Here is a 24,599-nt window from a genome sequence, read left to right on the forward strand (position 1 = left end):
TCCGCTCTGTCCACGGGATTTCCCATGCAAGAATACTGGAGTGGGTTGCCATTTCCTACTCTAGGGGATCTTCCTGACCCAAAGATTGAACCTGAGTCTCTTATGTCTCCTGCATTGGCAGGTGGATTCTTTACCACTGTGCCACCTGGGATGCCCATGGCCTGTGGTAAAACACTGCGGCCCAGTGAGTGGCTGCTCTTTGAGCAGGCTGGATGGGTCTGTTTTATGTGAGATATGAGTCAAGCTCACCTTGCATGGCCCATTTGTGGAAGTTTTCCTGAGGCCATGGGGCAGAATCTCTGGTTGCAGCAGCTGAGTTGCTCAATGCCTATATCCACAAGTTCAGCAGCCTCTGGTACCCCTATCCCTCAGTTATAGAATGTGGGCAAAACAACCATTTTCTGCTTGCACTTATGCTGAAACATGAGGGGGTTACCCTGCCGTAGAGATTAACTCAGAAGCACAAAGGATTCTTTTCCCTTTCATGTTTTTCAAGCTCCAAAGTTCCAAATTAATATTTTTATAATTCTAATTTCTTTATCTTAATCGTTTTTATTAAATTCTGTCTACTAACCAAAAATATTTGAACATGAGTAAGCCACCTGATACAAAGAACTGACTCATTAGAAAAGACCCTGCTGCTGGGAAAGACTGAAGGCAGGAGGAGAAGGGGATGTTAGAGGATGAGACAGTTGAATGGCATTACCGACTCAACAGACATGGGTTTGAGCAAGCTCCGGGAGATGGTGAAGGAAAGGGGAGCCTGGCGTGCTGCAGTCCATGGGGTCGCAAAGAGTCAGATATGACTGAGCAACTGAACAACAACAACAAGCTATAATTAATAAAATAAATAATATCCATACCCTCACCACTGACCTCCAGAAACACAACGCAGGGCTGGGACGAGGGTGAGGTGAGTGAGACACTTGCCTGCGGTATAAAATTAAGGATGTGCCAAAAAATGCAGTAGTCCCAAGAACTAATTTTTGTTTTTTACAAAAGAGATAAACAAGGTTTTAATACAATATTTTTAAAACTCAAAATTAATGCAAAAAAACTCATGATGAACAAAATACCACATTTCTGAATGAAGGCAAGATCAGTATTACTGAGTTTTCCTTTTGCCTCAGTACAGTTTGGCATAGGACATACCAGAACCCAAGGATACTTCCTGCTCTGAAGACCCCGCGACTGCCTGCCGCCTGCCACAGCATTTGCTGGGGTGGCCGCACATCCTCATGCTCCTCAACATGCACACTTTCCTACCAGGCTTCCTCCACTGAGCAGCTTGCCAACTGCCGCCTCTGTGCCTTCTGTTACCTGGGCCCCACACGCCCACTTCCCCTTCCCTCCATCTATACAGATTTTATTATCCTTCCAAGCCCAATTAAAATCCCACTTTTCCACGAAGTCTTTCTAAGTACCTAACACAACCACCCCTCAGTATCCATGAGCAAACAGTTTGCTCTTCTCTGAAATCCTACCCCACTAAGTAGGCTCTACTTAACCTTCCCAAGGATAGTCCCTTAATGTTTCACGTTTGTCTGTCTTGTTCCCCCACTGGACTGTCTGCTCCTCAACAGCATATCTGTCTTTATCTGCCAGAGCACCACTGTGCTACACATTTTGTAACTACTTGCTATGATTGGTTAACTCATGCATTTGACTGATTAAAAACTGAGAACTGAATGTTAAAAAATAAAATAAGTATGGTCTTGAAGGATCATTAAAGATTTGCAAATGAAACCAGGGAAGGAAGGACACATCAAGCAGGAGAAATAGCGTGCAAAGATACAAAGGCATGCAAAACCATAGCTTACCTTGAAAACTACCAATTACTTAATATAACTGTAACAAGTGAGAGAAAGAGGACAGTGGAGATGAACTGGATGTATGCAAGTGGTCAGAGAATGGGAAGCTATGGAAATTTTTTAAAAGGGAATGATGTTGTCAGATGTCCATTCATGAATCTCACACTGTGGAAGACTGGAAAATGCTTCAGAAGGGAAGGGACCAGCAGTACTGAGGTCAGCTAGGTGGTATTAATAATAGAAACAATAATAAACATGATGTGTTAGGCACTATTCTAAGCACTTTATATCATTTTATCTAAGCATATATTCTAAGCACTTAAATCATTTTATCTCTATCTTACCAATGAGGAAACTGAGGCACAGAGAAGTTATAAAATTTGACCAAAGTCACTTAAGTAATAAGGGATATATCCAAAATGAGAACCCATGCAGTCTGGCTTCAGAGGACCACACTATAAAGGAGAAAGGAACGAACATCTAAACTATGGCAGGAACAGGGAGAACAGAGACAAGGTTATGTATCAATACTCAAAAGAGCTTGTGAGAGAGAAGCTGGGACCCGCAGACACGACAGTGTTATTGGAGAGGAAGCAGCTGAGAGCCACTCCCAAGAGCACACCTTAAATAAATGACCAGGTGGGTCACTGACCAAGGTGGGAAGTGGTGGAGAGGGTTAACAGTGTGTATACTTCTGCATGTGTGGCACTGGGTATCTAGTGGGACATGTCCAGGAGAGAGATGGAAATAACAGAGCCTGAGGCTCAAGAGAAAAAGCTGGGCCAAAGACAGACTTGGGAGATCAGTGCAAAAACAGTAGTTAAAAGTGTGGGAAAGATGCAACCACAGGGTGAGGAGGAGTCAGAACAAGAAGAGAGCTAAGAACAGAGACCTTATGGGACACTCCTATGTAAGGGGCCAAAAGGAACCAGCAAGGACAATCAATAAGGATGATCAGAAAATTACTAATAAGTGAATTTAGCAAAGTTGCAGGATATAAAATCAATACACAAAAATCACTTGCATTTCTATATACTAACAGTGAGAAACCAGAAAGAGAAATTAAGGAATCAATCCCATTCACCTTTGCAACAAAAAGAATTAAATATCTAGGAACAAACTTACCTCAGGAGACAAAAAGAACTGTACACAAAAAATTATAAACACTGATGAAAGAAATCAAAGATGACATAAACAGATGGCGAGATATTCCATGTTCCTGGGTAGGAAGAATCAATATTGTGAAAATGACTATACTACCAAACGCAATCTACAGATTCAATGTGATCCCTAGCAAATTACCAATGGCATTTTTCAGAGAACTAGAACGAAAAACTTCACAATTCATATGGAAACACAAAAGATCCCGAATAGCCAAAGCAGTCTTGAGAAAGAATGGAGCTGGAGGAATCAACCTTCCTGACTTCAGATTATACTACAAAGCTACAGTCATCAAGACAGTATGGTACTGGCACAAAAACAGAAATATAGACCAATGGAACAAGATAGAAAGTCCAGAAATAAACCCATGCACCTATGGGTATCTTATTTTTGACAAAGGAGGCAAGAATATACAATGGGGCAAAGACAGCCTCTTCAATAAATGGTGCTGGGAAAACGGGACAGAAACATGCAAAAGAATGAAATTAGAACACTTCCTAACACCATACACAAAGATAAACACAAAATGGATTAAAGACCTAAATGTAAGACCAGAAACTATAAAACTCTTAGAGAAAAACATAGAACACTCGATGACATAAATCAAAGCAAGATCCTCTATGACCCACTTTCTAGAGGAATGGAAATAAAAACAAAAGTAAACAAGTGGGACCTGATTAAACTTAAAAGCTTTTGCACAGCAAAGGAAACTATAAGCAAGGTGAAAAGACAACCCTCAGAATGGGAGAAAATAATAGCAAATGAAACAACTGACAAAGGATTAACTTCCAAAATATACAAGCAGCTCATAAACTCAATGCAAGAAAAACAATCCAATCAAAAAGTGGGAAAAAGACCTAAACAGACATTTCTTCAAAGAAGACATGCTGATGGTTAACAAACGCATGAGAAGATGCTCAACACTGCTCATCATTAAAGAAATGCAAATCAAAACTACAATGAGATATCACCTCAGGCCAGTCTGAATGGCCATCATCAAAAAGTCTACAAACAATAAATGCTGGAGAGGGTATGGAGAAAAGGGAACACTCTTGCACTGTTGGTGGGAATATAAATTGATACAGCCACTATGGAAGACGATATGGAGATTCCTTAGAAAACTAGGAATAAAGCCACCACATCACCCGGCAATCCCACTCCTAGGCATATACCCTGAAGAAACCAAAACTGAAAAAGACACATGTATCCCATTGTTCAGTGAAGCACTATTTACAATAGCTAGAACATGCAAGCAACCTAGATGTCCATTGACAGATGAATGGATAAAGAAGTTGTGGTACATATATACAATGGAATATTACCCAGTCATAAATAGGAACACATTTGAGTCAGTTCTAATGAGGTAGATGAACCTAGAGCCTATTATACAGACTAAGGTGAGTCAGAAAGAGAACAATCAATACTGTATTCTAATGCATATATACGAAATCTAGAAAAATGGTACAGAAGAATTTATTTGCAGGGCAGCAATGGAGAAACAGACATGCAGAACAGACTTGCGGACATGGGGAGAGGGGAGGAGAGGGTGAGATGTATGGAAAGAGTAACACAGAAACTTACATGACCATATGGAAAACAGATAGCCAACGGGAATTTGCTGTATGGCTCAGGAAATTCAAACAGAGGCTCTGTATCATCCTAGATGGGTGGTATAGGAGGGAGATGGGAGGGACGTTCAAAAGAGAGGGGACATATGTATACCTGTGGCTGATTCATGTTGAGGTCTGACAGAAAACAACAAAATTCTGTACAGCAATTATCCTTCAATTAAAAAAAAAATTTAAATTTAAAAAAAAGAAGGATTAGGAACAAGAAAAGGAAAACTTCAGAAAGGCTGAAAGGCGAATTACAAAAGGTGGGCGGGGGGAGGGAGGAACACTCAGTATAGTACAATGCTATAGAAAAGTAAAGTAGGAAAAGGAGCAACAGATGCCTACTTATTTCTTAAAGTCATAACATTATTTGCTAGAGCAGTTTCACTGGCATACTGGCAATAGAAGCCTTACTACAGAGCACCAAGGGAGAGGCCAGTGAGACAGGGAAGGGATATGGGCACATAAGCTCAAGAAACTTACAAGGAAGAGAAAAAACTAATTGCCTTGGTAACTAGATAAAGAATCAAGGACAGGTTGTTTGCGTTTGTTTCCAGAGAGGAGACAGAGTTGAAAATGCTTACTGACAACACGAAAACTATCCAACAGAGATGGAAGATGAAACTTCAAGCAAGAGAGTGGACTGACAGAACAAGATCTCAAATGAGACAGGAAGGGCTGGTGTGTCATAGGTGATAGGAACACAGAGATGACTGGAACAAGTCCCTGCCCTTGAGTGGCTTACATTCTGGTGGAAGGAGACAAACAATAAACAAACACGTACATGACATCAGGTGGTGCTAAGCACCATGAAGAGAACAAAATGGAAGAGAGAGAGGAGAAAGGGTCTGATGGTGAGTGTACTATTTTAGACACGGTGATCGGGGACGGCTTCCCTGATAAAGTGACACTTGAGCACAGACCTAAGGGAACAGCATTTCAGAGAAAGGGAACAGCAGATACAGTTATCTAAGGCAGCACGGCATGACAGAGGAATAGGAAGAAGTCAGTGTATGAAATGAAGCTGTGAGGAGAGGTGACGAGGAGGGAGCACCAGGTCATGGGGGCTTCCATAAGGCTTTTAGGCCTCTGTAAGGATTTGTCTTTAATTCCAGGTGAGGTAATGAGCTTTTGGAGAATCTTCAGGAAAAGAAGGGCATAATCTGACTGGCATTTAAAAGGAAACCCCTCATGGCCCTATGGAGGACAGACAGTGGAGGGCAAGCAAGGAGGCAGGAAGGCAGCCCAGAGGCTGTCACAAGCCAGGTGGCGGGCGTGGCACCAGTGCAGGTGGTGAGGAGCATGGTGGCTTTTCTAATACATTGCAGTCAAGAGTTAAAGATAATGACTCTAAAAGAATTTTTGTACTGAACAACTGAAAGAGTGTATATCAAAGAATAAACCATGCTCCCGGATCATGAGAAATTCTGTGGAGAGAGAAGGGCAGTGATGAAATAGAGACAGGCAGAAGCAGGGTGTGAAGGCTCCTGTGTGTCAAGGCAGGGTTGCTGCAGTCTCGACAGGCCTAGGAAAGCCAGGTCAGGCTGTAAGAAGCAGGATACACAAGGGGAAAACTAAAGGCATGGAAGCCAGTTAAAACAGATGCTGTGCTTCCTGGCACAGTTGTCTTAATCTTTTTCTGATTACAAAAATAATACACTTGTTATAAAAAACAATGGAAAGTGCAGAAAAGGAGAAAAAGGAAAAAACCTTACCATCCACAGATAAAACACTTATTTGGGGGTTAGATAATTTTTAAGTCTTTTGCTACAGACATATATCAATTTTAAAAAGACAAAACAGTTTTCTGTAACCTGCTTATTTAATATACCCTGAATATTTCCCCATGATATAAAATATTTTTCTCAAGTATTTAAACTAGTATTTTAACTGAAAGCGTTAACCAATAATACATTAATAAGGATAGAGAAAGAGGATTGATTCAAGAAAATGACTTTGTTCCTACATTCCTAAAGGGAAAATAAAATATATTCACAATGCACATAATCTGATTTTGCAGTTAATTGATTTAATTAACTGTGCATGTGGCTCTCCAAGCCAGGACCTACATTATCGTGTCTAAAGTTTCTGATTAACTAACACCTCATAAACTTTAAAATATTGCCACAGGTCTAAACATAAGCACTGCAAAATGCCTCTCAATTTCAAATCACAACAGAATGATGCCTCCCTGTTCCCTCTTGTCTGTTAAAGAAGTGGATAGGGAGCTCAGATGGAGAGAAACAGCGAGCATGTTAATACTAGAGGAAGGAAATTAAATTGATCAAATGAAAGAATCCAGTTTCCAGCTTTGTCTTTCTGGAAAATTAAGACTCCTGCCAAACTTACGGACTCAGAACTTTGAAGAGACTAAAGTCCTTTCAAATGTTCTACTGTAACCTGCTCATTTTAAACAAGAGGAAATGAAGCAGACAGGTTGAGGTGCTCAGTCATGACAGAGAGAAAGGGACACCAAGGCTCCTGGCAGCCAGGGCTGCTCTGCTATCAATTAACTGTGCACTCCATGAAGCCGGCTCTTTATCTTATTCACTGCCTTATCCTGGCACCCAAGGATTAACTGGCATCCAAGTTAATGCCTAACTGACAAATCATCAGTGCTCGATGAATAGATGTTGCAGGTATGTATGCATGAATTCACAGATGACAAATCTTTGGAAATCTATTAAAAGAACTTAAGGGTGCTTAGAAACAAACCCTAAATTTCAGGCTGCTATCACAGCTACTACGTTTGACAGTATATCAGTATATTTCTAACAGTATAGTCTTTCAATTCTTACTTCATTGAACCAGGAAAGGTTTTGGTTGATTGTGAAAGAGTCACAAAGCTTCTCTATGCCTTTGCATCCTCATAAGTGAATTAAAAATAACATAGGGTTGCTATGAGAAAAATATGAGAAAAATTCTTAAGCAGCTTTATCATTTTGACAGAACTGTGTGTTTGAAAACAGAAGTCAGTTATTAATGTCTTGAATCTGAGCTCTTAGTTCAAAGGCTTCAGTTCAGTTCAGTTGCTCAGTCGTGTCCAACTCTTTGCGACCCCATGAATCGCAGCACCAACTCCCAGAGTTTACTCAAACTCATGTCCATCGAGTCGGTGATGTCATCCAGCCATCTCATCCTCTGTCGTCCCCTTCTCCTCATGCCCCCAATCCCTCCCAGCATCAGGATCTTTTCCAATGAGTCAACTCTTCACATGAGGTGGCCAAAGTATTAAAGGCTTATAAGCACTCAAACATTCCAGAGGCTTGGAGCTGTACAGCAGAATGACCACTGACTCCCTAGAAGTGCAAATTCCAGGCTTTTGTTTGCCAACCTCCCCCCCAATTTAACTCAGTTCTATCCAATTAACATTTCCTGAGTGCTCACTATATACAGGCATTATGCCAGTCACTAAAAGAATTAAAAACTAAGCAAACACAGTTCCTGTCATTAAGGTGCTTACAATCTATTAAAATAACTATAAAGAGGACATTGGTAATGACACAAACAATACAAAGTGCTTTGATAATTTAAAGGTGGAAGACAGTACTGTTAGGCTGAGGCCAGAAAAGGCTACCAGAAGGATGGGGTGAAAAGAGGAAGTTAACCAGACTCACTTCACCTTTGAAAATCAGCTGAATAAGTAAATCACTTAAATAAACAAACATTCACTGAACATCGACTATAAGCCATGAATTATAAAAGCTAGTGGATATATAATGCTGAAATAAGACACTCCCTGCCCCAAAAAATCTTAAAGTCTACTTGAGCAAAAAGAAGGATAGCAAGGAGGACAGAAAGAGATGAGGAGTAACACAGAAATTTTAGTCATAAGAAACGACATTAAGAAAGATACAAAGGATCATCAACAAGCAGTGAAGCTGGCTAGGGCTTGGGGCAAGTGCAAGATAGTGGAAGATCAAGTTGAAATATTAAGTTGGTTTCATCCTGTAAGATCCTGACTACTAGACTGAAGAATATGAACTAATTCAAAGAATGATGTAAAATGATGGGAGATTTTCAAGTAATAGTAAGTCCTACTGTATATAGGTTAAAGCTTGGAAAGGCTGTGTAGTAGTAGGACTTATACACAGTGACATAAAAGTAATGTCTAAGTAATGTCTCTTGAAAAGAACTATAGAATAATATGAATAATGTGGTCCAGTTTGTATAAAACAATATGCACAGACAGTGACTCTCAGCAGTATCTGCTCTGCGTACAATCTATCACAGAAGAATACAGGGAAAGTCAGAGCAGGGGAAAGGGGGCCATTTAATTTTCATTTTACCAATCCGGGAGGCTTTAGTTTTTTGAGAGAAAATAATATGAAAGGAAGACGGCAAACTGGAAGACGGTACTGTGATGCTGGGCTGCACAGCTGTAGAATTTAACTACACTTTTCTTATCTTCTTTTCACCGAACTTCTCAAAAGAGTGGTCTGTCTCCAGTTATTCTTAATCTCCCTTTTCCAACCCATGAGCACAGGCTTTACAGTCAGACACATTTGGGTCAAACCATAATTCTACGACTTACATGCACATACCGATTACTACTGATCTCAGTATGATGAAGTATACCAGGTATATCTGAGCAAGTATAATACTTGCCTGCTTTACCAACATTTTAATTAAAAAAAAAAAACAACTTACTGATAAGCTAAAAGAAAAAAAATTACTATAAAAAAATAGCCACTGATAAGATGTTTATATATTCAGACTAACTAGTTTATTTCTCTCTTGCTTGCTCTTTCCACTTTTGAGGGGGGAAAAGTAAACATGTATTTACAAATTGTTTTATAATCACAGAAACACTATAATGATTACGACAAACCCTCTGCCCTCCAAGGATTTTAGAGTCTACTTGAGGAAAAAGAAGGATAGCAATAAGGAAAGACAGCACTTAGACACAAGAAGTTTTTATTTCACTTTTGTTTTTTAGATGTTTATTTATTTATTTTTAAAGATATTTTTTAAATGAGCAAATAATTCCAGGTTGACAGCCATTTTCTCTAGAAAACATCCCGCTGTCTTCCATTGTTAATACTTCCATTGTTAATAAAACATCCCGCTTCCATTGTTAATACTGAGAAGTCCGCAGGCCTGATAATAGTCAATCCTCTATAGATGACATCTTTTAAACTCTTCATTCTTCAGTGTTCTTCACTTCCATTGTGATTTATCTTGATATGGATTTCTTTTTATTTATTGTGTGCATTTATTCTCTTTTTCTCTTATCTTTGTTACTGCCTTAATCCAAGCCCCTCTAATCTCTTCATATGGACATCTCATGTGACCCTACCGCTCCCTCATTATGCTTCATCCACACCTGGAATTTGCTGGGGTTTTTCCTGTCACAGGGCTTCTGCTCCACATTTTGTTTTGCCTAGAACTTCCCACCACTCCTCTGCCTGCAAACTCTCACTCTTTTCAGACCTCAATTCAGTATCAGTTCCTCAAAGAGGCTTTCCTTAATCCTGCCCTCCCGCAGTCTAAACTGTCATGTTTTCTGTCTTTATTTTTTTTTATTATTATTATTTTTTTTTTTTCCAGTGGGTTTTGTCATACATTGATATGAATCAGCCATGGATTTACATGTATTCCCAATCCCGATCCCCCCTCCCACCTCCCTCTCCACCCGATTCCTCTGGGTCTTCCCAGTGCACCAGGCCGGAGCACTTGTCTCATGCATCCCACCTGGGCTGGTGATCTGTTTCACCATAGATAGTATACATGCTGTTCTTTTGAAATATCCCACCCTCACATTCTCCCACAAAGTTCAAAAGTCTGTTCTGTATTTCTGTGTCTCTTTTTCTGTTTTGCATATAGGGTTATCGTTATCACCTTTCTAAATTCCATATATATGTGTTAGTATGCTGTAATGTTCTTTATCTTTCTGGCTTACTTCACTCTGTATAATGGGCTCCAGCTTCATCCATCTCATTAGGACTGGTTCAAATGAATTCTTTTTAATGGCTGAGTAATATTCCATGGTGTATATGTACCACAGCTTCCTTATCCATTCATCTGCTGATGGGCATCTAGGTTGCTTCCATGTCCTGGCTATTATAAACAGTGCTGCGATGAACATTGGGGTGCACGTGTCTCTTTCAGATCTGGTTTCCTCAGTGTGTATGCCCAGAAGTGGGATTGCTGGGTCATATGGCAGTTCTATTTCCAGTTTTTTAAGAAATCTCCACACTGTTTTCCATAGCGGCTGTACTAGTTTGCATTCCCACCAACAGTGTAAGAGGGTTCCCTTTTCTCCACACCCTCTCCAGCATTTATTGCTTGTAGACTTTTGGATAGCAGCCATCCTGACTGGCGAGTAATGGTACCTCATTGTGGTTTTGATTTGCATTTCTCTGATAATGAGTGATGTTGAGCATCTTTTCATGTGTTTGTTAGCCATCTGTATGTCTTCTTTGGAGAAATGTCTGTTTAGTTCTTTGGCCCATTTTTTGATTGGGTCATTTATTTTTCTGGAATTGAGCTGCAGGAGTTGCTTGTATATTTTTGAGATTAATCCTTTGTCTGTTTCTTCATTTGCTATTATTTTCTCCCAATCTGAGGGCTGTCTTTTCACCTTGCTTATAGTTTCCTTTGTAGTGCAAAAGCTTTTAAGTTTCATTAGGTCCCATTTGTTTAGTTTTGCTTTTATTTCCAATATTCTGGGAGGTGGGTCATAGAGAATCCTGCTGTGATTTATGTCGGAGAGTGTTTTGCCTATGTTCTCCTCTAGGAGTTTTATAGTTTCTGGTCTTACATTTAGATCTTTAATCCATTTTGAGTTTATTTTTGTGTATGGTGTTAGAAAGTGTTCTAGTTTCATTCTTTTACAAGTGGTTGACCAGTTTTCCCAGCACCACTTGTTAAAGAGGTTGTCTTTTTTCCATTGTATATCCTTGCCTCCTTTGTCAAAGATAAGGTGTCCATAGGTTCGTGGATTTATCTCTGGGCTTTCTATTCTGTTCCATTGATCTATATTTCTGTCTTTGTGCCAGTACCATACTGTCTTGATGACTGTGGCTTTGTAGTAGAGTCTGAAGTCAGGCAGGTTGATTCCTCCAGTTCCATTCTTCTTTCTCAAGATTATTTTGGCTATTCAAGGTTTTTTGTATTTCCATACAAATTGTGAAATTCTTTGGTCTAGTTCTGTGAAAAATCCCGTTGGTAGCTTGATAGGGATTGCATTGAATCTATAGACTGCTTTGGGTAGAATAGCCATTTTGACAATATTGATTCTTCCAATCCATGAACACGGTATGTTTCTCCATCTGTTTGTGTCCTCTTTGATTTCTTTCATCAGTGTTTTATAGTTTTCTATGTATAGGTCCTTTGTTTCTTTAGGTAGATATACTCCTAAGTATTTTATTCTTTTTGTTGCAATGGTGAATGGTATTGTTTCCTTAATTTCTCTTTCTGTTTTTTCATTGTTAGTATATAGGAATGCAAGGGATTTCTGTGTGTTAATTTTATATCCTGCAACTTTACTATATTCATTGATTAGCTCTAGTAATTTTCTGGTAGAGTCTTTAGGGTTTTCTATATAGAGGATCATGTCATCTGCAAACAGTGAGAGTTTCACTTCTTCTTTTCCTATCTGGATTCCTTTTACTTCTTTTTCTGCTCTGATTGCTGTGGCCAGAACTTCCAACACTATGTTGAATAGTAGTGGTGAGAGTGGGCACCCTTGTCTTGTTCCTGATTTCAGGGGAAATGCCTTCAATTTTTCACCATTGAGGGTGATGCTTGCTGTGGGTTTGTCATATATAGCTTTTATTATGTTGAGGTATGTTCCTTCTATTCCTGCTTTTTGGAGAGTTTTAATCATAAATGAGTGTTGAATTTTGTCAAAGGCTTTCTCTGCATCTATTGAGATAATCATATGGTTTTTATCTTTCAATTTGTTAATGTGGTGTATTACATTGATTGATTTGCGGATATTAAAGAATCCTTGCATTCCTGGGATAAAGCCCACTTGGTCATGGTGTATGATTTTTTTAATATGTTGTTGGATTCTGTTTGCTAGAATTTTGTTAAGGATTTTTGCATCTATGTTCATCAGTGATATTGGCCTGTAGTTTTCTTTTTTTGTGGCATCTTTGTCTGGTTTTGGAATTAGGGTGATGGTGGCCTCATAGAATGAGTTTGGAAGCTTACCTTCTTCTGCAATTTTCTGGAAGAGTTTGAGTAAGATAGGTGTTAGCTCTTCTCTAAATTTTTGGTAGAATTCAGCTGTGAAGCCATCTGGTCCTGGGCTTTTGTTTGCTGGTAGATTTTTGATGACAGTTTCGATTTCCTTGCTTGTGATGGGTCTGTTAAGATCTTCTATTTCTTCCTGGTTCAGTTTTGGAAAGTTATACTTTTCTAGGAATTTGTCCCTTTCATCCAAGTTGTCCATTTTATTGGCATAGAGCTGCTGGTAGTAGTCTCTTATGATCCTTTGTATTTCAGTGTTGTCTGTTGTGATCTCTCCATTTTCATTTCTAATTTTGTTAATTTGGTTTTTCTCTGTTTCTTAATGAGTCTTGCTAATGGTTTGTCAATTTTGTTTATTTTTTCAAAAAACCAGCTTTTAGCTTTGTTGATTTTTGCTATGGTCTCTTTAGTTTCTTTTGCATTTATTTCTGCCCTGATTTTTAAGATTTCTTTCCTTCTGCTAACTCTGGGGTTCTTCATTTCTTCCTTCTCTAATTGCTTTAGGTGTAGAGTTAGGTTATTTATTTGGTTTTTTTCTTGTTTCTTGATGTAAGCCTGTAATGCTATGAACCTTCCCCTTAGCACTGCTTTTACAGTGTCCCATAGGTTTTGGGTTGTTGTGTTTTCATTTTCATTCATTTCTATACATATTTTGATTTCTTTTTTGATTTCTTCTATGATTTGTTGGTTATTCAGAAGCGTGTTATTTAGCCTCCATATGTTTGAAGTTTTAACCATTTTTTTCCTGTAATTGAGATCTAATCTTACTGCACTGTGGTCAGAAAAGATGACTGGAATGATTTCAATTTTTTTGAATTTTCCAAGACCAGATTTATGGCCCAGGATGTGATCTATTCTGGAGAAGGTTCCGTGTGCACTTGAGAAAAAGGTGAAGTTGATTGTTTTGGGGTGAAATGTCCTATAGATATCAATTAGGTCTAGCTGGTCCATTGTGTCATTTAAGGTTTGTGTTTCCTTGTTAATTTTCTGTTTAGTTGATCTATCCATAGTTGTGAGTGGGGTATTAAAGTCTCCCACTATTATTGTGTTACTATTAATTTCCTCTTTCATACTCGTTAGCGTTTGCCGTACATATTGCGGTGCTCCTATGTTGGGTGCATATATATTTATAATTGTTATATCTTCTTCTTGGATTGATCCTTTGATCATTATGTAGTGTCCTTCTTTGTCTCTTTTCACATCCTTTATTTGAAAGTCTATTTTATCTGATATGAGTATTGCGACTCCTGCTTTCTTTTGGTCTCCGTTTGCATGAAATATTTTTTTCCAGCCCTTCACTTTTAGTCTGTATGTGTCTCTTGTTTTGAGGTGGGTCTCTTGTAGACAGCATATATAGGGGTCTTGTTTTTGTATCCATTCAGCCAATCTTTGTCTTTTGGTTGGGGCATTCAACCCATTTACATTTAGGGTAATTATTGATAGGTGTGGTCCCGTTGCCATTTACTTTGTTGTTTTGGGTTCACGTTTATACAACCTTTCTGTATTTCCTGTCTAGAGAAGATCCTTTAGCATTTGTTGAAGAGCTGGTTTGGTGGTGCTGAATTCTCTCAGCTTTAGCTTATCTGTAAAGCTTTTGAATTCTCCTTCATATCTGAATGAGATCCTTGCTGGATACAGTAATCTAGGTTGTAGGTTATTCTCTTTCATTACTTTCAGTACGTCCTGCCATTCCCTTCTGGCCTGGAGGGTTTCTATTGATAGATCAGCTGTTATCCTTATGGGAATCCCTTTGTGTGTTATTTGTTGTTTTTCCCTTGCTGCTTTTAATATTTGTTCTTTGTGTTTGATCTTTGTTAATTTGATTAATATGTGTCTTGGGGTGTTTCGCCTTGGGTTTAGAGCACTGTTTTCTGCCTGCTTCACCTTTGTCACACTTTGCAATAATATATTTGTGTATTATTTATTAATATCTGTTTTCTCCATTAGTCTGCAAACTACAAAGCAGGCAATGACTATGTCTGGCTTTACTCACCATTCTATATTCACAGCCTAGCACAGTGCCTGGCACAGAGCAGTCATTTAATAAAGTTTTATTGAGTACACAAATGACCAAAGATCAGTGTTCCTTTCACATGGTGTATAACACTGCCTCTAGATCTGTACTTGGTATTTATTCCCTTTTCCTAACATGCTACTACCTCAGTTGGCAAATTCCTCATTCAGTAAAGAAACCTCCTTTCTGAAGCCTCCCTTTACAAAATTTGCACACACAAAAGCATAGTTTTGCTGCTCAACCATGCACCTGCAGAATCTCAGTAACAGTCTGCACCCTAGCGTATTCTAGTTACTGATATCTGCCTCATCCATAAGAAAGAATCCCTAGGGTCTACTGCACCTCACATCCTGGGCCCCTGAAAAATGCCTGAGGGAAAAGGGGACTGGAAATGCCCTGCAAGATAGACTAACTGATGGGGTCAGGTCTTTGCGGAGATAAGAAGGAATGGGGTCCCACAGTAAATAAAGGGTTAGCCTCATGAGAGATAATGCATGCCATTCTTCAGAATGAGTGTGAAACCTGAATGGGGTGGGTGTGATGAAAACAGGAAGACTGTGAGGGAAAAAGGAAGGAAGTTGACTTCGCTTCATGTACTCAGTTTAATGTGAGGAAGATACTCTTCTAGAGGGGCAAGGGTAGAGGCCTGTGAGAGTAAGAGAGAACAGAATAGCCACTGTGTTCAATGCTTAAGTCTTAGCAATACTTGACTACCAAGCAATGAGTAAAATGGCTGAATGCAAATGCCCTACAAAGTCAAGGCTTTACAAAATATAGGGATCTAACAATACGTGTTGGAGAAGGAAATGGCAAACCTCTCCAGTGTTCTTGCCTGGAAAATCCCTGGGACGGGGGAGCCTGGTGGGCTGCCGTCTATGGGATCGCACAGAGTCGGACACGACTGAAGTGACTTAGCAGCAGCAGCAGCAGCAATACATGTAGCTATACTTTCCTGGCTCTTTTTTCAGAGGAAAAATCTGATCTAAGTGGTTCCATTCTTTTGAAAGTCAGGTACTTTATGGTCAAGCATTTTAAGGGAATCTTTGATTTAAAAATATATGAAACCATACAGAGAAAGCTGAGTATGTTTTTTTAAATTATAACAAGGCCTCTCCTCCATGACTGCATTGAACAGGGTCTCTTCACATAAAAAAACACAAATGACTGGATGTACCTTAAAAACAGGGCTATGTATTACTCATTTCTCTATCAATTTACAGTCGTGCAAAATACCTTGCACAAAGGAGGCCTTCAAATAGTTTTAATGTTGCGTTAACTAAGGGGTATATAAAGTCCCTTAGACACTGCAATTGGGGGGAGGGGAATCTACAAATCTTTTTGAAATAACACAAATGTGTCTCTTCTTGTCAAAGTGGAATGGGCAAGGAAAAAGAGAAAACAGAGCAGTAGGAGAGATGAAAGTGAAGTCATTCAGTCGTGTCTGACTCTTTGGACCCCATGGACTGTAGCCTACCAGGCTCCTTCGTCCATGGGATTTTCCAAGCAAGAATACTGGAGTGGGTTGCCATTTCCTTCTCCAAGAGAGATGAGAATTATTAAAAAAATGCTCTTCGTTGATCCTATTAGTGGATTTAGTCAACAATTCACATGACTTCTCAACTTACAAGCCCTCATAGTATCAAGTGTGCAAAATCTGTAAGGGTTGTGAAATAATGCAACTCAGATGGGGACTTGAACCCACGGTTTTTAAACAGATCACACACATGGCCTCAGGGCTTTAATGCAGCTCACCTTCTTGATGTCTCATCACAGAAAGAATTCAGTGAGACACAAAGTGATAGGCAAGAAGTGAATTCATTTAGAAAGAAACACACTGAACAGAGCATGGGCCATCTCAGAAAGCAAGAGGGGCCCCAGAGTATGGGGTTGTCAGTTTTTACAGGGCTGGGTAATTTCATTAGCTAATGAGTGGTGGGATTATTTCAATTATTTCGGGAAGGTGCAGGGATTTCCAGGAATTGGGTCACCATCCACATGTTGACCTTTTATAGTCAGCCTTCAAACTGGTGGCTCAGAAGGTAAAGAATCCGCCTGCAATGGAGGAGACCCAGGTTGGATCCCTGGGTTGGGAAGATCCCCGAAGAAGGGAATGGCTACCCACTACACTATTCTTGCCTAGAGAATTCCATGGACAGAGGAGCCTGGCTGGCTATAGTCCATGGGGTCACAAAGAGTCAGACACAACTGAACAACCAACACACATTTTGGAACTGTCATGGAGCTGGTGGGTGTGGCACTTAGCTAATGCTAATGTATTACAATGAGGTTACCATAAGGCTCAAGGTCCACTGGAAGTCAAATCTTCTGCCATCTTCTACCTAGTTGGTTATAACCAGATTTTGTCATGCCCTATGGCTACGTCCTTTCATACGGTTCATGAGGTTCTCACAGCAAGTATACTGGGGTGGTTTGCATTCCCTCCTCCAGTGGATCACATTTTGTCAGAACTCTCTGCTATGGTCTGTCCATCTTGGGTGGCCCTACACAACATGGCTCATAGCTTCCTCGAGTTACACAAGCCCCTTCACTACAACAAGGCAGTGATACAAGCTGAATGAGTTACAAGCTGGAATCAAGATAGGCAGGAGAAACATCAACAACTTCAGATATGTGGATTATACCACTCTAATGGCAGAGTGAAGAGGAACTAAAGAGCCTCTTGATGAGGGTGAAGGAGGAGAGTGAAAGAGCTGGCTTAAACTAAATATTTAAAAAAAAAAAAAAAAAACTAAGATCATGTCATCCAGCCCCATTACTTCATGGCAATTAGAGGAGGAAAAGGTGGAAGTAGTGACAGGTTTCCTCTTCTTGGGCTCTAAAATCACTGCAGATGGTGACTGAGGCCTTGAAATCTGAAGACATTTGTGACTTGGCAGGGAAGTTATGACAAAGCTAGACAGTGTGTTGAAAAGCAGAGACATTATTCTGCGGGAAAAGATATGCATAGTCATGGCTGTGGTATTCCCAATGGTCACATACAGTTGTGACAGTTGGACCATAAAAAAAGCAGAACACAGAAGAACTGATGCCTTCTAACTATGGTGCTTGAGAACACTCCTGAGAGTCTCCTGGACAGCAAAAAGATCAAACCAGTCAATCTTAAGGGAAATCAACTCTGCATACTCATTGGAAGGACTGATGCTGAAGCTGAAACTCCAGTATTTTGGTCATCTGACGCAAACAGCCGACTCACTGGAAAAGTCCCTGATGATGGAAAAGATTGAGGGCAGAAGGAGAAGAGAATATCAGAGGATGAGATGATTGGATGGCATCACCAATGCAATGGACATGAACTTGGGCAAACTTTGGGAGATGGTGAGGGACAGAGGGGCCTGGCATGCTGCAGTCCATGGGGTCGCAAAGAGTTGGACATGACTGGGCAACAAAGCCTATGTCATTCTTTTAAAGGTTGTGCCCTACCGCCTTCCCTCCCACTTCAGTTGGATTTGTGGGAACATAAAGGGTACATTCACCTCCTAAGACCTTTCCTTTCCATTAATGTAAGGAAAAATTATGTCTGAGCACTGTCTTCAAAAGACATCTAGCTTCTATAGCTCTTATTTTCCTTCGCATTTCAAAAAGCAATGCTTTTCTATACTTGAAAGTCGACATTACTTTGCTGATAAAGGTCCGTAGAGTCAAAGCTGTGGTTTTTCCAGTAGTCATGTACAGACGTGAGAGTTGAACTATAAAGAAGGCTGAGTGCCAAAGAACTGATACTTTTGAACTGTGGTGTTGAAGAAGACTCTTGAGAGTCCCATGGACAGCAAGGAGAGCAAGGCAGTCAACTCTGAATATTCACTGGAAGGACTGATGCTGAAGCTGAAGCTCCAATACTTTGGCTACCTGATGCCAAGAGCTGACCCGCTGGAAAAGACCCTGATCCTAGGAAAGATTGAGGGCAGGAAGAGAAGAGGGTGGTAAAGGATGAGATGGTTGGATGGCATCCCTGACTCAATGTACATGAGTTTGAGCAAACTCTGGGAGAGAGTAAAGGACAGGGAAGCCTGGCGTGCTGCAGTCCATGGGGTCACAGAGTCGAACATGACTTAGCGACTGAACAACAACAAAATACTTGAAAGACCTTCTATAGAACTAAGGATCTAACCATTAAACATATTCAATGGAAACACTCAAAGTAATGATTTAATTACCCTTGCTTAATGACCACCCTCTCTTCCCTGGGAGCCACATCAAACAGGGTAAACCAAAACTGTGCAGTCTATGATATATGTATGCTAAAACAGACTTGAAGATCTAGATTAGGAAAAATTCACTATTTTATTTAATGAAACACTGTAATCCATGTAAATTTTCCATATAGCTTCATGTTAACTGCCTAACTCTAGGCTATCACAGATTTTAGTTTTACAACAGTAAGGTACAGACAAAAATTAAGACTTGTAACAGAAAAAGGAAGACAGAGGTTGGGCTGAGTCACTGTGACGTTCTATAAAATTACAAGGTTTATCAACGAAATAAAAAACATGCCTTTAAAACATTTTTAAAAGTGAGTCAGCCCCAAAGAATCGGAACCAGCTCTACTCACAATAGCCAAAAGGTGGAAACAGACCCAAATGCCCATCAACTGATGAATAAACAAAATGTGGTATCCTTTCATACAATGGAAAATTATTTAGCCATAAAGAGGAATAAGTATTGATATGTGCAATAATATGGATGAATATTGAAAACGTATACTGAAAGAAGCCAGACACAAAACGCCATGTACTGTATGGTTCATTTATAGAAAATTTACAGAATAGGCAAGTCCACAGAGTCACTAGACTAGTGGCTGCCAGGGGCTGGGGCTGGGAAGAGGGAAGTATGGGGGAAGGGAGAAACAGAGAGTCACTGCTTAATGGGTCTAGGATCTCCTTTTGGGGTGATAAAAATGTTCTAGAACTAGACAGTGGTGATGGTTGCACAATGCTATTAATGTACTTGATGCCACTCAATTATACCCTTTAAAACAGTTAAAATGATGAATTTTATTATGTGAACTTTACCACCTTCCAAAGAAACATAGGTCACAATTTTCTATTTTATTTTAGGAATAAGAATTGGAACACAGTTTATTCTACTAAGCCGAGCATACATATACTAAAAACCGCAGGAATTCAGAGCAAGGTTTTGCTATCTATGCGCTCCTAAGGCAAGTTATTTAAGCTCTCTGAACCTCCCTGATGTATAAAATGGGAATAATAAAAGTATTTATTTTATATAAATGTTATGAAGATAAAATAGAGATAGAACAATCTAAGCACAAAATCAGGCCCATTAAAATTAAATTGATCAATAAAATGATCAATTTTATTGAATCTCAGTCCTGAGTAGGTGTCTTTTCAATATTCTGTGTGATGAAATTAGCAGGATGTATAAATCACTTGGACTGTATATGAGACTAGATGGCTGTCTGTAGGAAAGGCATTTGCAAGCTTGTTAGGTTTATAGCTCAACTAGCCTCTTTGTCCACGGAACACCATTTTTGCTTCAAAGAACAACTGACAGACAAATTATGGTTACTCAGACTTGGCTTTTTGGCAGACATTTTCTCAAAAAAGAACTTCATGGAAAACAATTACCAGTATTTTTTTTCCAATGACAAAATTCAAGCTTTCAAGTGAAAACAAGAATTTTGGAAAACATGTCTGCTACCATGAGCTTGACAGATTCCCATACTTAAAGATTTTGATGAAATTAGTAGTGATATTAATGTACTTTTTTCTCCAGTCTTCCTGAGAGATAATTGACATTCATCACACACAAAAAAACTGATTCTGTACCCTTTTTTCCTTCCATTAACTAAAAATTCACTTTCATTGGAACTGAAAGAGGAGACAACTGAGATTATTAATTCAAATTGAGATAAGCGAAACTTTACATGAGACCCTCCAGGAAAGCAATTTGGAGGCCTGACTAGAGACACAGATTTTCTCTAGAGGAATTTTTGTTCAGTGTAAGCTCTGTTTTATCCTGTCCCAGTGAAAAGGCCACACAAAAACAAACTTCCGATTCAAGATGGGTTCCTCTGCTCACCAAAGGCCTTGCATAGGCTAAAAAATAGCACTAACACTGAAAATGGCCTCAGAAATAGCATGGGTTGCAGACTGAGACTCTCTAATAGGGATTAAGGTGTGGTAATAATAAAAATTAAAAGCAGCAACCATTTTTAATGTATGGTGTTAGCAAGTGCCAAGCACTGATCTAGGAATTTCATATTACTTCAATTTTAATATTCCTATGGAATTTCTGTTACAGCCCTGTTTTGCCCTTTTATTCATTAGATCAGTATTATGTCACTTTTGAAACTACCATCCTAGTATACCATTCTTCTGCCTCCTATTATCCTAGAAAACATGAAGGAAGCACTGAGTTCCATGAAAACTAGATTGTACTATCAATATCCACCAACCAAGTAATCCAATAATTACCAAACTAAAAGTCTGATACTTCTTCCTACAACAAACTCCTCTTGCAAAATATTAACTTACTATTTCAGAATAAGAAATACAATACACTCCTTACAATAGTAAGCTCTCAAAGAAAAGGAATCAAAACTACCTAAACTTCCAGGAATGCTTTGAGGCACCTCTTGATTAAAACAAAGGAATATTTCAGAAACATACCTGTTGGAGCCATCTTTCATATGGACTTTGGCATAAAGAACATCCACCATGCCAGGATCATCATTCATGTATTCTATCCCTGCCATCTCTACTTCCAGGGGTTTGCCCCCTGAAATGTCACTGCAAAGGAAAAAACATTAGATTTTCATAATTTTTTAAGCTAAGAGGGTTATTATATTTTGAAACATGGTAAATATACAGAGTCAAATATTACAAAAATGAAGTTGTTGGGGTTTTTTAATTTAACTAACATGATTTAACTGTCCTTGTAATTTCAAACTGATACATGTTTAATGAACACAAACTAGAACCACAAGTATTCCCAAAGTCACACCATCTCTATCCCAAGACCAGTTTATTATTAATAGCATATCTATCTAAGAAATGTCTAAAGAAAGACCAAGTGATGACAGTTCTGACTGACAAAGGCATTTACTGCACTGCCCACCTCTCCAGCTGTTAGGGAAATTAAAATGGAGGTCGTCTTGTTCAGCTTCAGAAGTAGCGGAGAGGCCTCCAACCAACTTCTGACCTTGTCTGGGCCCTGCCTGGACTATGTGCCTGCTTGTGAACACACCAATCATTACCAGTAAGTCAAGTGACACTTTAGATAAGAAAGGGAGTGGATCTTGGAATTTTTTAAGCCCCTGGAGGCCTGGCTAACCCCACTGGAGTCTAACGAAATTTGGTGACTCACAAGATGAAACAATCAGCATCGTAAAAGTAAAACCACAGCTGCATTTTTGCACACAAACTGATGATGATACCAGTTTGTGGCCTGGGATTATAAATGGGAGCCCCCCAAACTGCAATTCAAAATCTCGCCTACAGAGTAGATGAATGGCCCAGGGCCCTTTTCCAATTGAGACTCCAGATTGCTGTTAATAAGGTATTTCCAAGAAGGGTTCAAGTATGGCTGTAGGTGTCAGCTCAATTTGGTGATGTATACTTTGCATCTTCTCTCTATTGTTTCTATTTCTTTTTTCCCCCAATGACTGTATATTGAAATTAAGTTAAATTATCTTCTATTAGAAGTTAAAATTGTTTATTTGTGTGTAATGAGTGGTTTCTTGTTAATGAATCCTTCAAACTTAAAACAAAGCAAAACATTCAGCAAAACACCAGTTTTTACTTCATTATTTCTACAAAGTGCAAACAGTATTTTATGCATGTAAGAACAGTGAAGGTGCAAATTGGTATCACATCATTAAGAGCAATTTGGCAATATTTATAAAAAGTCTTCAAGAATAGAAACTCTTTGCTCAGGCACATATCCAACCACAGCCAATAAAGAAAGTTCTTTCAGAAGAATTCCAACTGATAAATGTAGAAGTAAAAACAGAATCAGAATATCACTACTTTTCAACCTGATGAAATATTTAATCAGTTTCATTATTTGTACAAAGGATGGAAAGTGGAAGTGTTAGTCACTCAATCATGTCTGACTTCTTTGCGACCCCATGGACTGTAGCCCTCCAGACTCCTCTGTCCATGGGATTTTCCAGTCAGAAATACTAGAATGGGTTGCCATTCCCTTCTCCAGGGTATCTTCCCAAGTCAAGGATCGAACTCAAATCTCCTGCACTGCAAGCAGATTCTTTATCATCTGAGCTGCCAGGGAAGCCACCAAGGATGGGGATAAGAAAAATTAAACATATACATTATATACATACACACACACACACACACACACACACATATATGCTTATACATATGTAAAATCTCAGAACTGATATAATACAAAGAAGATCAGGGTGCTTGGTGGGATGCACCAAGGTGCAGTGGGAAGGAAACTCTTCACCACATATCCTTTGTACTTAAAATTTTTTGAACCATGTATTACTCATTAAAAAGTTAAAATTAAAAAATACATGCAAAAGAAGCCAAATTCAAGAAGTATATATACTGCACATACATGAAAAAGAAGCCAAAAATAAAAGTATATGTGCTTAATGATTCTATTTATATGATATTAAAGAATAAACACATTTAATCTATGATAATAGAAATCAGAACAGCAGTTACTTCTGGAAGAAGTGAATTTACTGGAAAAGAGCATGAAGGAACATACTAGGATGATGGCAATGTTCTCCATGGGGATTTGGGTGACGTTACATGGGTGTACACATTTATTAAAATTCACCAACTACACTTAAGATCCATGCATTTTACTGTAAGTAAATTACACCATAAAGAAAAAATACATATATGAATACAAAAAAGTATGGGCACATATGCTCCAAAGTGCTGATGGTAATCATTTTTAGGTAATACTACTACAAGGGACACCTTATTTATCTGCAATTTGGGGCTTTTATAAAGCTAACATATATTGCTCTCCTGTTAAATAAAACCCACCATCTTGCTTTCTTCGCAGACCCCTTAAACAGACTTATACTTCAACTAGTAAATAGGTGTGCCAACCCAAAACCCAGCTAAAAATCAGCTCATCACACAGCCTTCTCCAAGGCCCATGAGGCCAATGACTCTATTCATCTTTTCTACTCCCACATCCCCAGCAACTGGAACAGTGCCTTATGTAAAGTGAGTACTTCATAAATCTCTGATGATGTTCCACTATAACTGGAGATGTTCTGGACAATTTTGTGATTATGGACACATGCCTATACTATCATTGAATAAAATGTGGTACTGGCTCAAAGACAACAGGATGTTATGATTCATCAAAAGATAATTCCAAATAAAGAAAAACAAAAGTCTTACTGATATTTAATTGAGGCCCAGGGAGATTCTTTAGGAATCCTAATGACAGACTTCCTTGAAACATTAAGGCCATTATTATTTCAAAAGACCAGAATTTTTCTAGGTAACTAAATAACCCAACTATTTCAGACAGACATTTGAATGAAAAAAATAACAGTCTCAATCATAATTATCTCTATAACCACCTCCAATAAGTGGGATACTCGAAAACACAAGCCAAACTCCGAAATATCACCTGATTGAAGATTTTAGCTTCAATCAGCAATACAGTGCATCTTCATTCCTAGTAATAGCCAAAGAATTCAATATGAAAGACTGCCATTCAATTCATTCAAGTGCAGTCAACAAAACTGTTTTCAGAAAAAAAAAAAAAAAGTTTAATACTAAGTATACATCCCTCTACATTTTCTCAGCTCCAACTCTGCAT

General features: G+C 38.9%; 1 protein-coding gene across 7 annotated transcripts in view; it reads right to left on the reverse strand.

The window, feature by feature from the left end:
• ASCC1 (activating signal cointegrator 1 complex subunit 1) overlaps positions 1-24,599 on the reverse strand; it is a 104,795-nt gene that overhangs the window by 32,121 nt on the left and 48,075 nt on the right. For all 7 annotated transcript variants that reach the window (XR_006345313.1, XR_006345312.1, XM_043925293.1 and 4 more), the window contains exon 7: positions 21,449-21,568. Coding sequence is in view for 5 of the 7 variants with exons in the window: in XM_043925293.1 (XP_043781228.1) it covers positions 21,449-21,568 (120 nt within the window). In the remaining 2 variants the exon portion in view is untranslated. The remainder of the gene's footprint in view (positions 1-21,448; positions 21,569-24,599) is intronic.

This window comes from Cervus elaphus, chromosome 15, assembly GCF_910594005.1.
Source record: "Cervus elaphus chromosome 15, mCerEla1.1, whole genome shotgun sequence".
Classification (NCBI taxonomy): Eukaryota; Metazoa; Chordata; class Mammalia; order Artiodactyla; family Cervidae; genus Cervus; species Cervus elaphus.